We start from the raw sequence: 15382 nt of genomic DNA on the forward strand, positions 1-15382 counted from the left end.
GAACAGTTTTGTTTGTTGCAGTTTTGCTTCAAGTGTCAATCAGCTGGCAGCATCCTCCTCCTCATCGCCGCCGCCGTCGTCGTCGTCGTCCAGGAGGTAGCTGCTGATTTCCTCCCTGCACGCGCACGTTTGGCGATTAGTCGCGGGGCCGCGGGGCTCCAAGCCACGGCACGTGCGGCGGGAGGCAGATCAGTTAGGCGGCTGGCCTAGCGCGTACCGGAGGCGGAGGGAACGGGAGAGGCCCAGGGCCTGCTGCCCCACGAAGGAGGGCAGTAGGGCGGGTTCGCTCTCGGCCAGCAGCTTGCGGCAGCCGTAGCACACCAGCCCGGCCACCACCACCACGGGCGACTGTTTGTGTTCCTGCGCTCCCCGCGTTGCTGCAGTAACGCGCGAGTTAGAGCGACTTCCGGGCACATGGTGCGTGGTCACGCACCTGAACTGGCGCTACTGCCGCAGCCTCCGCCGCCCCCACAGCTGGCACCGTCGCTCGAAGCCTCGCCACCACCACCACTTCCGCCCCCGCATCCGCCACCTCCGCCGCAGCACGAGTCCTGCGCGGCGTCAACGCTGGGCGCCGCCGCTGAGGCCTTGCAGGCCGCCTTCACCTCCGCCGGGGCCAGTGCACTACATGCGCGCGCGTAGTGGTCCGGAACTTTGGGGTGAGCCCACGCCGCACCCAACCAAACCCACATCACGCGGCCATGATTTGAATTGGGGGTGGAGGAGGGGAGGAGGGGACCCGTGGCAAAGCGGCAGTAGTGGCGGGAGTCGGAGGGGAGGGTTGCGGGGAGGGAGAGCTTGTCGCCCGAGCGGAGGAGCGTGTGGATCGTGTGCGGAAAGTCCGCCTGCAGCCCCGCCAGGAACGCTAGTATACCCGCCCGCGCCCATTCCCCCCAATGAGCTGCCGCCACGACACACACACACGCACACGCACACACACGCACACACCGCAGCAGTGGTGGTGGTGACGGGAGTGGTGGGTACCTTCGGCGAGGTGGTTGATGGAGGCCATCTTGGAGGTCTTGGTGTCCAGCTGGGGAATGAACACGGCCGACAGCTGCGCGAAGTGGTTGTAGAGGGCGACCTCCTGCGCCAGGAACTCCTTCATGGGCCGCACCCACAGCAGGCCGGCTGGGCTCCGCGTGCGGTCACCCGATGGGCGTCGGGTAAGTGCGCAGCTGGCGAGCGATTGGAGGCGGTGGTGGGGCGTACGGTATCGGGTGTCGATGAAGGAGAGGCGGTCGGGGAGGCCGAACGCTCGTCCCTTGCACGTGTCGGCGATCATGTCCACGGCGATGCGCGTGGCCGAGTCCCCGACGCACACCCACGACGCCCTGCGTTGGGTGATGACGATGACGATGACGATGACGAGTGTTTTGTTGGATGACACGCGCGCAGATGAGTCAGGTCCGTTCCGTTTGCGCGCGCGCGTGTTCTTGTGTCGTGTGCGCGTGCGGTGGTGCATGTGCGACGTACTCGCGCTGGGCAGCGACGGAGGCGAGAAGGTGCGTGCGGAGGTAGGCCAGAAGGTCCTCGCGCGAGGTGAGGGTGGTGGTGCGGTCGAACAGTCGCTGCAGCTGAAGCCCACTGTCCTCCTCCTCCTTCTCCTCCTTCTCCTTCACCGCTCCCTCCGGCACGACGCCGGGAAGCGACGTGACGGCCTCCAGCGGGAGGATGTCCAATCGCAACCCGTAGCTCTCCACCACCCGCTTCATTTCCTCCTGCTGCTCCACCCGCTGTCATGCACGCGCACGCGCACACACACGCACGCATCACCACACACGCACACACACGCGCACACGAGCAGCGGCACGAGGCCAGGCGCGTTGGTGGGTGGTGAGCGGAGGCTGGCAAACGGTGCGTGGTGGGGGCCATATACGTCGGCGTCGGGGATGCCGGTGATGCGGGACTGGTCGATGTGCAGCACGTGCACGTCGTAGAGGGCCTTCGTGCCGCGCCCCATCGTGCACTGCGCCACGCCGTGCAGCAGCGCCCTGCCCAGATCCACCACCAAGACCAGCACCCAGCCACCAGGGATTAGACGGGAAAAGCAATCACATGGGGGGGAGGGAGGCTGGCTGCACCTGGACGAGGGACCGCCCGAGAAGGCGAGGAGCAGGCGCACGTGTTCACGCTTGTTCTTGCGCCCCTTCACGAAGTTGGTCTTGAACCGTTTGTCGAACAGATTACGAAAGCACGCCCTGCAACCGCGCCACCGCCACCACCACCATACGCCACCACGCCAGCAGTCGATACGGTCAACATCACACGCGTCGACGTCCTCCGCGGTGTGGGTGTGTGGGTGTGTGGGTGTATGGGTGTGTGGTGATGCAAGGGATCGCACCAGCAGATGTATTCGTTGCGCCAGTTGAAGACCGAGGGTGCGGTGTTGCACTTTTGGCAGGTGCGCCTGCCTGCTCCCGCCTTGGCGCCCTTGGCCGCCTCCAACTGGTCCGCCGCACAACCCATTGGCCAACCCAAGCCGCCCACGTCAGCCACACGAGCTGCACGCACTTCCGGCGCAGCTCCCGCAACCCCGTGGGGGGGGGATGAAACCTCTTTCTTCTGTGGCGCGCTGCCGCAAGGGGTCTCGCCTTCGTCATCTTCCTCCTCCTCCTCGTGGTGGTTGCTGGCCTCTTCAACCTTGGGCAGCCTGCCGGGGTCTTTCTCCATCTTTTGTGGATTTGTAGCTCTTTTATTTTTTGTTTTCTATTTTGTGCGGCAAAAAAAAAGATTAAAGTTCTCCGCTTAGCTTTCGGGGTGTGTAAGGTGGCGGTCTTCCGCGTGGAAAGGCGTTGACCGGAGCCACCGACGCAAAGGCAGAGAGGCCACGGCAGGGCCAGTGCTGCTACGCCCTCCACGCACGAAACAGCGGATCCACCCCTCCATCTTCTTCACTCCTCCTTTCACTCCCACACAGCACTTCGTCATGAGCGGAGGTGAGCCACCCTGATCAATCTTGTCTTCTCACCCAACCCACGATTTTCTACTCGATTTTTTGTGGAGCTCAATCATTCATGTGATCGGTCCGAATTGACCATTCTCTTTCTCGATCTGGTATGCAGTTCGTTTCCTGTCGCTTGTGCGGCCCTTCATGGGCGTCCTCCCCGAGGTCGCTCAGGCTGAGAAGAAGGTGCGCCTACTTGCCCCTTCCCCCAGTGAATCCTCACTCGAGTTAGGGAAGAGGGCCTAATCACTCTTGACCGTCACCAGATCCCCTTCAGGGAGAAAGTGTTGTGGACGGCCGTGACGCTGTTCATCTTCTTGGTCTGCTGCCAGATTCCCCTCTACGGCATCGTCTCCTCCGACAGCGCCGATCCCTTCTACTGGATGCGTGTCATTCTCGCGTCGAATCGCGGTACCCTCATGGAGCTCGGTATCTCTCCCATCGTGACCTCGGGTCTCGTCATGCAGCTTCTCGCTGGCAGCCACATCATCGAAGTCGACCAGGGCCTCAAGGAGGACCGCGCCCTCTTCAACGGTGCCCAGAAGCGTACGTGCCCCCTCTCGCCGTCGTTTGCTTGTGAGGATATCGAGGGGTTTAGTCCAAATGGCTTCCCATTTTTATTTCATTCCTTTTTTTTTGGCCCTGCCAATTCGGGTGATCTGATCGCGAATGTGCGGCTTTGTGTTGTAGTGTTCGGTATGATCATCACTGTCGGCCAGTCGATCGCCTACGTGTGGTCGGGCATGTACGGTGATCTCGCCTCGCTCGGAGCCGCCAACGCGCTGATGATCATCATCCAGCTGTTCATCTCGGGTATTATCGTGATCCTGCTCGATGAGCTGCTCCAGAAGGGTTACGGTCTCGGCTCGGGCATTTCGCTGTTCATCGCGACCAACATCTGCGAGAACATCGTGTGGAAGGCCCTCAGCCCGACCACGATCAATACCGGCCGCGGCACCGAGTTCGAGGGCGCCCTCATTGCGCTGGTGCACCTGCTGATCACGAGGACCGACAAGGTCAGGGCGCTCAAGGAGGCCTTCTACAGGCAGAACCTGCCCAACGTGACCAACCTGCTGGCCACGGTGCTCGTCTTCATGGTGGTCATCTACTTCCAGGGCTTCAGGGTCGACCTGCCCGTCAAGTACCAGAGGCAGAGGAGCGGCCCCGGCACCTACCCCATCAAGCTCTTCTACACCTCCAACATCCCCATCATCCTCCAGACCGCCCTCGTCTCCAACCTCTACTTCATGTCCCAGCTGCTCTACAGGCGCTACCCCGGCAACGTCTTCGTCAACCTCCTCGGCCAGTGGCACGAGTCCGAGGGCGCTCAGCACATGCAGTCCGTGCCCGTCGGCGGCCTCGCCTACTACGTCTCGCCGCCCAGCTCGGTGGCCGAGATCTTCCACGACCCCTTCCACGCCGTCTTCTACCTCACCTTCGTCCTCACCGCCTGCGCCCTCTTCTCCAAGACTTGGATCGACGTCTCCGGCTCGTCGGCCAAGGACGTCGCCAAGCAGCTCCGCGACCAGCAGATGATCATGAAGGGCCACCGCGACTCCTCCCTCGTCAAGGAGCTCAACCGCTACATCCCCACCGCCGCCGCCTTCGGTGGCCTCTGCATCGGAGCCCTCTCCGTCCTCGCCGACTTCATGGGTACGCCCTCGCGCTCATCATCGTCAGCATTCCTCCGCACACGACGTTGGCGTTGGATGACTTGCTCAATCGATCGCTCGAGTGACTGACGTTGGTGGTGGTGGTGGTGATGGTGTTGTTCGTGTGGCACACCAGGCGCGATCGGTTCGGGCACCGGTATCCTTCTGGCCGTGACCATCATCTACCAGTACTTTGAGATCTTCGTCAAGGAGCAGCAGGAGTTTGGTGACCTCTTCTGGTAAACACGGGACGAAGGACGCGAACCAAATAACATTACATTACTACCATCAACACTATTCCACTCCCACCCACCAACCCTGAAAACAAACAACACGGCAGTCGTTTGTGCAAACGCGCTCGACCCGGCGTTCGGATAGGGAGCTCCGTAACTCCGAAATGATGGATTTGAATATTTTCTTTATGAAAAGAAAGGAGAAAAGGAATCCACCAACGAAAAGTGCAAACATAGCATTGGCCGAAGATGAGGGCAAACGCGCATCTCCCTCGCATGGACCTGCGCCTCAGCCTTACCCTGGCGGCCTTGCTCTTCCTTTTCCTCGCCTTGGCCCAGCCCTGTGTAGCCGACCGAGGTGCGCCTTGAAATTCTCATCAATTGATTGGCGCATCGCGTCACGTAAGACTTACACGTGCCTGTATCGTGTGGACAGAACTGTTCAAGTTCGACTTCTCCAACACGACCCTTCTCACGACAGTGAACGGCGCGCGCATCCAGGGTAGCAACCTCCAGATCACCACCCACGACCCCGATGGCAGCGGCTTCTTCACTGCCGCCGCCTGGTACCCTCTTCTTCCCCCCTCCTCCTCCTTTCCTCTCGTGGTGTGCCTTGGGCTCAGGCCGTAGCGCATTACACGACACACGGCACACGATACGACCCGCAGGTATTCCGAGCCGGTGCGAGGCGAGAGCTTCCGCACGAGCTTCGCGATGCGGTTCACCAACTACACGTTCCAACACAACGGCAACCAGGGCGGCATGGCGTTCGTGGTGCGTGTCGCCGACGGCAAGGTGGGCGTCGTGGGTCCCGGCTCCGGCGGCATCGGCTACGGCGACGCTGGCCAGGCCGGCGTCACCGGCCTCAGCCGCTCCCTCGCCGTCGAGTTCGACACCTTCAAGGTGCGTGCGTGCACTGCGTGCGTGCGACCCACATCCACCTCATCGATGTGCTGACGTCAGCACGTGATGGTTGCATATCAACGCAAAATCGCGAAAACGTATGCTATAACAGGACGAGAGCCTGGGCGACCCGACGCGCAACCACTACCAGGTGCACACGCGCGGGAATGAGACCAACTCGGCCTACCAGTCGGCGGCGGTGGGCGCCTACAAGAACGAACCGTTCTTCAACGACAACCAGCAGCACAACGTCATCATCGAGTACTCCCAGGGCGTACGCGCACCCCCCCTCTACCCGTACAACGCGTAGCGCGTGCGTGCTTGGCATTCCAGAATACTGAGGCGCGCGCTGGCGGCGGCCGTGGGGAATTTATAATATGTGGGGCGGGTGCGTGTTCGAGAGCAGAAGCTGACCATTACGGTGGACGGAGCGTTGGAGCCGATGAACATGCCTATGGACCTGGACGAGCTCTTCGGCCCCATCAGCGGCGGCGTGATGGTGGGCTTCACGGGCTCCACCCAGGGCGTGGGCGAGACCCAGGAAATCCTCTCGTGGGACTACGTCTACCGTACCGCCGCCCACCCCCTTCTTCGACCCACCTTGATCCTCACCTCGATGGTCCTCGTGTGTCGTGTGTCGTGTGTCGTGTGTCGTGTCGCGTGGGCGGAGGCAGTGGGGAACACGGAAGCGGGCAAGAGCGAGGCCTACGGCCCGGGCAAGGAGAAGTCGGTGGCGGGCCAGGAGGGCGAGTTCACCATCCAGGCCGTCGACCAGTTCGGGTACAACATCACCGTGGGCGGCGAGAACTTTACCGTCACCATCGATCCCACCACCCCCGACCCACTCGCCGCCCCCGGTACCGCCCTCCCCTCCCGCCATTCCAATCACCACCACGTGCCGGGGAGGGGGCAAAGAGCGAAAGCGACGACTCATCGGGCGACTGTGTGCTGTGTCGTGTCGTTGGTCGTTGGTCGTGTATCGTGTCGCGTGATTGCAGTGGAGGTGATGCTGAAGGACAACGGGGATGGCACCTACTCGGTGTCGTACCGCGGCACGACGGCCACGGCCTACACCGTGCACGCCCGCTTCCAGGGCAGCGACATCAAGGAGAGCCCGTGGACCATGACCATCGACCCGGCCGACATCGACCCCGCCCAGTGCACCGGCTCCGGCTCCTTCACCGGAGGAATTGCCGGTACACCTCCCCCTCTTCTGCTTCTGCTTTTATTTATTATTCTGTTGTTGACATCTTTCTCACCACCGCCGCCACCATCACCACCGCCATCACCGTCATCGTCATCGCCATGATCCGGCGTGGCGGCGATGCGACGACAATGATAATGACGACGGCGAGTACAGGTGAGCAGCTGACGCTCGAGGTGCAGGCCAAGGACACCTTCGGCAATAAGGTGGGCAAGCAGTTCACGGAGGCCACCTTCAGGGCGCAATTCTCCAACGGCCTCGAGGCCGACTTCGCCGCCGAGGGAGACGAGGGTCTCTACAAGGCCACCTACGCCATCGACCAGCAGGGGCTCTACTCCATCGAGGTCCTCTTCGTCGCCAACGCCACCACCACCATTCCCATCCAGGGCACGCCCCTCCCCATCATTCCCCGCTGCATTGGAAGGCGACGGCTGACAGCCCTGCAATGCCTGCGTTGCGTGCGTTGTGCGTTGTGTGGTGCGTCGTGGTGGGTGGTGGCTGGTGGTGTAGGATCGCCGTGGGCCAATTGCACGATCGTGCCGGCCGACCCGGAGGCGGCCGAGTGCTACGCGCAGGGCGAGGGACTGCAGTTCGCCATCGCAGGCGCCAGCGGCAACTTCTCGATCGTGCCGCGCGACCGGTTCAACAACACCCTCCACGCCGGACTCCCACCCTCGTTCGCCTTCAAGGGCGCCGTCACGGGCGGGTCCGCCGACCTGCCCGTCACGATCCAGGCCGTAGCGGGCGAGAACGGCACCGTCACCTACGCCGGCTCCTACACCGTCACCACGGCGGGCGCCTACAGCCTCGAACTCTTCCTCGGCGAAGCCCACATCGCCGGCTCGCCCTTCCCCCTCTCCGTCATCCCCAGTACGCACGCCCCCCTCGCCACCCGCTGCCATTCGACGGTTCTCCCGCATTTAGTGCGTGTGCGTGTGCGTGTGCGGTGGTTGGTGGTTTAACGTGTGCGGTGAGCAGGCAATTCCACGTGGGGTCCGGAGTGCGTGGCCTACGGGCCGGGCCTGAGCGGCGGCGGCGTGGGCCAGACGCGGTCGTTCGTGATCCAGGCGAGGGACCCCTTCGGCAACAACATGACCGAGTCCAACGGTACCGCAGCCCAAGCGACCACCAGCCACCAGCAGCAGCTACCAGCTACCACCACCGCGTTGGTGCCTGTGCTCACTTTTCTCTCCACGTGTCCAGCCACGTTCACGGTGGTGTTCACCAGGCAGCAGCAGCAGCAGCAGAAGCAGCGCACTGGCGGCAAGGAGGAGGAGGAGGCGGCGGCGGTGGAGTACAACATCACGCGCGATGCCGCAGACAAGGGCAAGTTCCTGGTCTCCTACCGCACCGTCGTCGCCGGCCAGTACTCCATCGGCGTGTCCCTCGATGACAAGTACGTGCTCCCTCCCCGCCCCCGCCCCCGCCCCCGCCCCCCCTACCACGCCCCGTGCCCGCCAACACTCGCGTGTGCGGCATGCAGGGAGATCAAGGGCAGTCCCTTTGCGGCGACTGTGCTGCCGGGCGCGCTCTTCGCCCAGGACTGCGTGGCGCGGGGCTCGGGCCTGACTCGGCACGAGAAGAACGTCAACATGAAGTTCACCATCTTCACCGTGGACGAGTTCGGCAACTCGCTCGGCAAGGGCGGCGCCCTCTTCCTCGTCGACATCAGCGACCGCTTCACCGGTACCCCTCACCGCCACGCCACCATTGCAGCCAAGCCAAGCCAACCCAAGCCAACCACTCAAATCTGTTCTCTTCTTCCGGCGCATAGCGTACACCGGGACGGGCAAGGTGGAGGACAACGGCGACGGCACCTACGGGGTGACCTACAGCGTGCCCAAGGCCGGGCACTACCGCCTGCGCGTCACCACCGCGGGCACCAACATCCGGGGCAGCCCCTGGTTCTTCTCCATCGACGGCGGTACGCCGCTTTCACGCCCCAATCCCCCCATCCTCTCTGCCAAGAAATTGATGATCTGATGATTTGCGCGCGCGGGTGATTCTAAATTTCCGCAGAGTCCATGCCCGAGACGGAGAAGAACCTGATCATCGCCGGCTCGGTGATCGGAGCGGTGCTGGTCCTGGCCTTCGTGGTGGGCCTGGTCGTCCTCTACGTGCGCAAGCGAAGGAGCCAGTACACCGTCCTCGCCTAACCCAACCCAACCACCCCACAACCCCGACCTCTCGTCCTCGTCTCCCGCTGTTATTTATTTCATTCCCATTTTTCACCAGCAAGAAGAGAACACGAAGAAAGAAGAAGGAGTGGTGGTTGGACGTCAACCAACCACGGGGCACGGATGATATTTTGGTGTTTTTTATTATTTGTTTGTACGGTGGGGAGGGTGCTCTACTCGGACAAGTCGTCGTCATCTTCGTCGTCGTCGTCGTCGGGGCCATCCACCTGGCCGGTGGACGAGGAGCCCTCGGCGGCAAGCATCTCGAAGGCCCCCTCTCCTGTGGCGAAGTCGCTCGTCCTCTTCCACACGCACTTGAGCGCCATGCTGAACTGGGACATCTTGATCTCCAGCAGTTTCTGTTGGTTAGTTGTTGGCACAAAAAAGTCAGCTCCACCCGGTACGACGAGACAAGAAAAGAAGGCCACGTGGATGTGTGTGGTCGGGCGCGCGCGCGTACGAGGATCTTGGCCTGCTCGGGGGTGAGGGTGGCGCCCTCCTTGCAGACGGTGAAGTGGCGGTCGAGCTCGATCACGCCCTTGTTGAGGCGGGTGGGCATGCCCAGCTTGCGCAGGTGGGGCTCCATCGAGTGCGCAAAGTTGGGGAGCGGTCCGGCCGGCAGCTCCACCGTCTGCGTCGACACGAAGCCTGCTCGCGCGTAGTCGCTCTCCGCGTAGTCCTTGAAGAACCTGTGTTGGTGTTCGCATCGACCACACTCGTGTCAGCCTATCAAGATTGCGCAATCTTCTTCTTCTTGCTTCTTCTTCATCTGGAAGAGGGCAGGGCAGGGCAGGGCAGCGCAGGACACGTACGTGGCGACCTCGTCCGCGGGGCTGTTGGTCAAGAACAGACCCGAGTTGCCCACCAGTTGCTGCACCACCGCGGATGAAGAAAGAGGGGAAACCAGTGTTCGTGAGTTTCGCAGCCACATGGCATGCAACGCAACACAACACAACACAACACGGAGGTGGACGTGGAGGGACATAGGCGGACATACGCGGCTGAGCTTGTGCAGGTCGTGCGCGGCCTCGTCCTGGCCGGAGCGGCCGAGGGCGATTTGCATGACCTTGTTCTTGCCCAGGTAGAAGCGCGAGCCGCTCCACCGAGCACGCACGCTCTTGAACTGGGTGCTGCGCATGTTCTCGAACGTGAACACGTACACCGACGCATACTCCTCGAGACCCTTCCGCAGGTTGTCCACCAGTTCCTCCTTCCGTCGGCCCACCTTCTTTTCGGTCTTGGTCAGGGCGACTGGGATGGTGGTACAGGAGATGATAATGATGGAAAAAAGAAACGTCAGCTTCTTGGACCACCACGGGGAGGAGTATTGAGTAAAACAAACAATTATAGGAAGGGCAGAGTAAAATCATCCCAAGATGAATGAAGATTAAATCTCCAAAATTACAAGCAATATTGGGCGTAGGCGTGGAGGCAGTACCCATCTTGTTTCTGCGAGACTTGGGCATGGTTGAATGGGGGAGAGGAGAAAGCGGTACGGTGAGGTGCAGCGGGGGGCGGGGCAGGGCCTTCTAAACGGAAACGGGGGCGAAGAAGCAATCTGCACGCCGGGGTTTGCAAGGAAGAAACGCAGAACCACCCGGCAGATACGTAAGGAATGCCAAGCACGCCCACATACCGCACGTCAGCAACGGCTAGTCGTCGAAACGGGCGGGAACGAGGGCAGACACCACACGAGGAGTACCCGTGAGGTCTCTGCCAGCGTTCGCGATGAGCCCGCGCGGTGGTCCATCGCACACGACGCGCTTCCGCCTGGCTGGCCCCGCCCTCTGCCACTCATCACCATGCCCCCCCCCCAACCGGGTGGCAGCCACACCCAGGGCTGTAGCTCGGGCCAGGGTCCTTTAGAACGTCATCTCCTCGCCACCACTACGCGCTTTACCTCTCCACCACCGCTACCTTTACTACTACAACTCCTCTTTTGAGACTCTTGCAGGCGACTGTTGGACGTTTCACATTCGATGGGCGGACCTGCATTCGGTCTGCTGTGCGTGCTCCTGCTTGTGGCCGTCGTCGTCGTGCCCCTCTTCACTGCCGACTTGGCCAAGGCTGCGCTCGCTGCGTACCGCCAGCAGCAGCATCAACAACACCGTGGCTACGGGACACCCGGTGCGTTTGAAGCGCGTCGGGTGACGATCAAGGAACTCTCGCTACGCTCAAACACGCCCGGATTCGACGACCCTGGCAATGGCGATGGTGACAACATGGCCGCTGGCGGATGCGTGTTCGTGGTCGACCTCCTCCAGAGCTCCGGGATCGGGTGGGCTATCGCCCTCCACTCGGCCGACGCCGCAGCACCACCACAAGAGGGCCACCACCACTCCAACTCCTGCTACTACTACACGAGTCAGCGCGACACGGGAACCACGATGGGCGCGCTCATGGACGCGGCGATGCAGGCGCTCTCGATGGGCACGCGAGGAGGGGACCAACGCTGGGCGGCGCCTCCTCCTCCCGGCTGGCGCACCGAGACCTCGGCCGCGCACGGCTGGACCCGCCTGAGCAGCGGCGGCGGCACGGAGCTGGCAGGAGGTCACGTGGAGCTGCTGCTGACCGACCACGCCCCGCATCGGCCCATTCGGTGCGCACCCGCCACCACGACCAGCCACCACGACCTGCCACACGTTGCACTTCCGTTTATGGGATCGGTGTCTGTCTGACGGTGCGGTGGTGGTCATGTTGGCGCGGTGGCCGCCCTACAGGGTGAGGCTGCAGGACGGGACTCACGTGCGGGAGCTCTTCTTCATCCCCGACCTGGTGGGAGAGCTCTCCGCCCGCCACCAAGAACTGCTGGCGGCGGCCATGGCGGGTGCCGGCCGGCGGGCCGATGCTGACGAGACGTTCCAAGGATCCACAGACCTCTGCGAATGGGCGCATCGTATGGTGCACCTGGACGACGACAACGACGCCAACGACGGCAACGAGGAAGAGGAGGAGGGGCCGACGATCGATCCGGACGCTTGCGAGCAGAGGGCGGTACCGCGGAGCAAGCGGCAGACGGAGGTGATCGTGATCAACCGGCGCAAGAAGCACCACGGCGGGCACGGGGCCGCCGTGGCCATCGGTCTGGGCGTGGGCCTGGGCGTCGGTTCGTTGCCGCCCCCACACCGCACAGCGTCGATACCGGCCATGGCAAAGACCTCACGCGTTGGGGGGGGGGCGTGGTGGTGGTTTGTTGTTGTTGGTGTTGCAGGCATCCCCGTGGTGGTGCTCCTGGCGCTCATCCCGTGCGTCATAGCCCTCTGGCTCATCCGCAAGCGGCGCAGGTGCGTCTTTCCCTGATCACTCCACCACCACCACCACGACCACGACCACGACCACGACCACCACCACCACCACCACCACCACCACCACCACCACCATGCCATGATGACGATGACATATGCTGCTTGGTGGTGATATTACCTTAACATGCGCGCGCTTCGTGGTTGCTGCATCATCAGGGGCAGCAGGACCATCCGGGTGGCGGACGTGCCGACGGGCGTGTTCGCGGCGGGCGGCCAGCCCACAGAGAACCCCGCCTACCAGGAGGAGCCCGAATACCAGGTAACCAGCCCTACCCTACCCTACCCACCCTCTTCTACCACCACCACCCCCATTCCCCTGGCTGACATGTCCCACCACCATCTTCGCCCGGCCCACCCCCCAGGGATCTGTATCCCCAATCGGATCCGACCTCCAATCGGCGCTGGGCGAGAACTACTAGTAGTGGCCTAGCAGGAGGAGCTCGCATGTATGATGGCCTCTCCTCCGCGCTGCTGTTGGCGCAACCAACACAAAGGGTTTCCCAAATTTCCTTTTCAAGCGCTGGTCCTTTGTTTTTTTTTTGTTTTTTTTTGTTTTTGTTTGCTGGTAAAGGGCCACAGGCGGGTCGGCGAGAACTGGCGCACGCGTGGAGCGGTCTGGGGCGGGGCGATCACACGGCGGGTGAAGGTCTACAGTGGCGCCGACAGCGAGTGCCCGTTGGTGGGCTAGAGCTGTAAGGCCTTGGCTGATGAAGAAGAGCTCCCGCCGCAGGTCCGCCGACACTTCCGCCGCCGGCCGACGAGGTCCGGGGCGTGGCCGTTCTAAGAGACTATAAATGGCCCGCTCGCTCTCTTCTCGGCCTCTTCGCCTGTACAACACACAGACGCGGAGAGAGAACGCCCTCCATCCTTCTCACCTGCCTCGCATCATCCGCCAACCTCAACCACCCGCTACCGCGTACCCACGACCAACGACCAACGACGGCAGTAGTAGTGACAATGACGCCAGCCTTGCCGCACGGGAAGAAGCTGGTCCGGAGCCTGGTGCTGGCGCTGGTGGCGCTCGTGGTGTGCGCTGCCTTGGGAGCGCATGCGCAGTCCTTCCAGGCCCAGAACGTGCTCGTGAGCGACCTGGTGGGGACGTCGGGCCGGACCTACCCGGCGAACGTGCAGTACTGGGACGTCGCCGGCCAGGAGGCCATACTCTTCACCGTCCCCTCCTCCTCCTTCCTCATCTTCGAAGACTTCACCACGGTACGACCGACCCGACCCTCATCGCCTCACCCAGTGCGCGCCCACCCATTACTTACACCTACCTCTCAAACTATCGATGATGGTTGTGCAGGGACTGCGCTACGTGGCGTGCGATCAGGGCTGCCGCGTGGAGGCCCTCTCGTCGTCGTTCCCGCGGCTGGACGCCAACACGGCGTCGACCTCGCGGTTTGCCTTTGGCGACTTCGAGCGCACGTTCGCCCTCCCCAGCGGGGGCCTGCAGACGCTGTCGGCCCGCCCGACCCTCCCGGCCGCGTGCGCCGCCGCCGCCAAGGGCTCCCTCACCCTCACTACCGACCCGTGCCTCCCCTTCGGCCTTCCTTGCGGCACCTCGTGCCTCTGCCTGGGCTGCACCGACGGTGATCCCTGCACCGGTACACCACTCACCCGGCCTCGCCTGGTCGTGCCATTGCATCGTGTGCCTGCCTGCACTGCCTGCACTGCTCATAGTTAACTGACGGCAACCACTAGTGGATGACACGTGCGGACTGAGTAAGTTTGGGGCGCTGACGTGCACCGGTGTGGAGACCTGCAATCGCACCAGCACCGCCAAGACAGTCATCGCCATCAACAGGCGCGGAGGAGGTGGCAGCGGCACCGCCGTCGCGTTGGGCGTGGCCCTCGGTGTCGGTATCGGCGTGCCCGTGGGCGTACTCCTCCTCTTCCTCTTCCTGGTCCTGCCCCTCATCCTCCTGCCACTCCTTTGGTACTGCCCCACTCCAGCCAACCCCCGTGTTCCCTCCTCCTCCTCCTCCTCCTCCTCTTGCCACATGTATGTATATACACATAAATGGCTCACTCACGGCCGTGTTGTGGTCGTGCGTGTCGTATCGCGTCGGCAGGAGGAGGCGGGAGCGCCGTCCGACTGTGGTGCGGACGACGGCGGCGCCGGTGGCAGCTGCAGCGGCGGTTCCGATGGCGGCGGGCTATGCGCCGGCCACGTACATGACGGGTCCTGCCGGCACGCCGGTGGCCGTCGGCAATCCGCTCTACGCCGAGCCCTGGCGCACCGCCGCCATGCCGCAGGGCGTGACGGGCGCCGCTGGCGCCGCGGGCACGCCGGCCGGAGGCATCGCGCGCGACATTCCGGTCTACCCGTAGCGAGAGCGCGCGCTGCCGACCACCTCTCGCGCCTCCCCAGCTTCCACCTTCCTCGGTGCTCCGTTCGAATCGGAAAACAGTGATCTTTGCCCCCCCCCCCGTCGTAATGACATCGAAGCAGAAGCAGAAGAAGAAGAAGGCGTGGGTCTGCCGGTACCTCTCGCTGCTGCTGGCGTTGGCCTTGGCGCACTTCTCTTACTACTAGTACGAGTAGTCGTCGTCGGTGTAGTTGCTGCTGTATGGCGGTCTAGTGCTTGGTGGAGCGCTGGAGCTCCTTCTCGACCTCGGCGGCGAAGTCGGTGGTGGGCTTCTCGAGGCCGTCGCCCACCTTCCAGCGCACGAAGTGGACGATGCTCACCCGGGCGCCCAGCTTGGCCCCCTCCCGCTCCAGGAGCTCCCGCACGCGCCCCGTCTCCTCCCCGTAGGTCACCTCCTGCTCCAGCACCACGTGCTCCTTGCCCACCTCCTTGGCCTAACCACCCGCCCACCCGCCCCCGTGAGTATGTGCGGCGGCACGTGTAAAGGTGACGTGTGCCTGCGGCGGCGGCGGTGCCGTGCCGCCCATCAAGCAGCGGGTGCACCCCGGCCCGCCCATTGACGTGGTGGTGGGTACATGGGGGGGGGGGGCGA

General features: G+C 63.1%; 7 protein-coding genes across 7 annotated transcripts in view; 4 read left to right on the top strand and 3 right to left on the bottom strand.

The window, feature by feature from the left end:
- Window positions 1-39: 39 nt before the first annotated feature.
- On the bottom strand, window positions 40-2673 carry ACA1_149390 (uncharacterized protein; the record flags this gene model as incomplete). Its single annotated transcript, XM_004351496.1, has 11 exons — window positions 40-115; window positions 218-377; window positions 434-652; window positions 740-901; window positions 985-1131; window positions 1213-1334; window positions 1477-1736; window positions 1880-1994; window positions 2085-2201; window positions 2345-2448; window positions 2515-2673. The coding sequence occupies 11 exons, from the start codon at window positions 2671-2673 to the stop codon at window positions 40-42; spliced, it is 1641 nt and encodes a 546-aa protein (XP_004351548.1).
- Window positions 2674-3094: 421 nt separating this feature from the next.
- ACA1_149400 (transport protein Sec61 alpha subunit, putative) lies at window positions 3095-4842 on the top strand (the record flags this gene model as incomplete). Its single annotated transcript, XM_004351497.1, has 4 exons — window positions 3095-3133; window positions 3214-3493; window positions 3638-4600; window positions 4736-4842. The coding sequence occupies 4 exons, from the start codon at window positions 3095-3097 to the stop codon at window positions 4840-4842; spliced, it is 1389 nt and encodes a 462-aa protein (XP_004351549.1).
- A 239-nt stretch (window positions 4843-5081) lies between these two features.
- ACA1_149410 (Filamin repeat domain containing protein) lies at window positions 5082-9095 on the top strand (the record flags this gene model as incomplete). The annotated part of the gene is made up of 14 exons (XM_004351498.1): window positions 5082-5190; window positions 5269-5398; window positions 5501-5735; window positions 5848-6009; window positions 6142-6304; window positions 6410-6592; window positions 6734-6931; window positions 7096-7392; window positions 7450-7809; window positions 7918-8046; window positions 8143-8335; window positions 8423-8625; window positions 8714-8863; window positions 8959-9095. The coding sequence occupies 14 exons, from the start codon at window positions 5082-5084 to the stop codon at window positions 9093-9095; spliced, it is 2649 nt and encodes an 882-aa protein (XP_004351550.1).
- Window positions 9096-9289: 194 nt separating this feature from the next.
- Window positions 9290-10582, bottom strand: ACA1_149420 (ribosomal protein L10, putative; the record flags this gene model as incomplete). Its single annotated transcript, XM_004351499.1, has 5 exons — window positions 9290-9475; window positions 9577-9805; window positions 9929-9987; window positions 10114-10367; window positions 10555-10582. The coding sequence occupies 5 exons, from the start codon at window positions 10580-10582 to the stop codon at window positions 9290-9292; spliced, it is 756 nt and encodes a 251-aa protein (XP_004351551.1).
- Window positions 10583-11095: 513 nt separating this feature from the next.
- Window positions 11096-12840, top strand: ACA1_149430 (uncharacterized protein; the record flags this gene model as incomplete). Its single annotated transcript, XM_004351500.1, has 5 exons — window positions 11096-11715; window positions 11837-12222; window positions 12328-12400; window positions 12578-12680; window positions 12784-12840. The coding sequence occupies 5 exons, from the start codon at window positions 11096-11098 to the stop codon at window positions 12838-12840; spliced, it is 1239 nt and encodes a 412-aa protein (XP_004351552.1).
- A 538-nt stretch (window positions 12841-13378) lies between these two features.
- Window positions 13379-14752, top strand: ACA1_149440 (uncharacterized protein; the record flags this gene model as incomplete). Its single annotated transcript, XM_004351501.1, has 5 exons — window positions 13379-13633; window positions 13725-14025; window positions 14123-14385; window positions 14494-14521; window positions 14556-14752. 5 exons carry the CDS (start codon window positions 13379-13381, stop codon window positions 14750-14752), a joined length of 1044 nt encoding a protein of 347 aa, XP_004351553.1.
- A 247-nt stretch (window positions 14753-14999) lies between these two features.
- ACA1_149450 (translation elongation factor Ts, putative) overlaps window positions 15000-15382 on the bottom strand; it is a gene marked incomplete at both ends in the record, with an annotated part of 1487 nt that continues 1104 nt past the window's right edge. Inside the window, one exon of the mRNA XM_004351502.1 lies at window positions 15000-15224. Within this exon, the coding sequence (XP_004351554.1) occupies window positions 15000-15224 (225 nt within the window). The remainder of the gene's footprint in view (window positions 15225-15382) is intronic.

Source organism: Acanthamoeba castellanii, assembly GCF_000313135.1.
Source record: "Acanthamoeba castellanii str. Neff unplaced genomic scaffold scf7180000084715, whole genome shotgun sequence".
In the NCBI taxonomy this organism is placed as follows: Eukaryota; Discosea; order Longamoebia; family Acanthamoebidae; genus Acanthamoeba; species Acanthamoeba castellanii.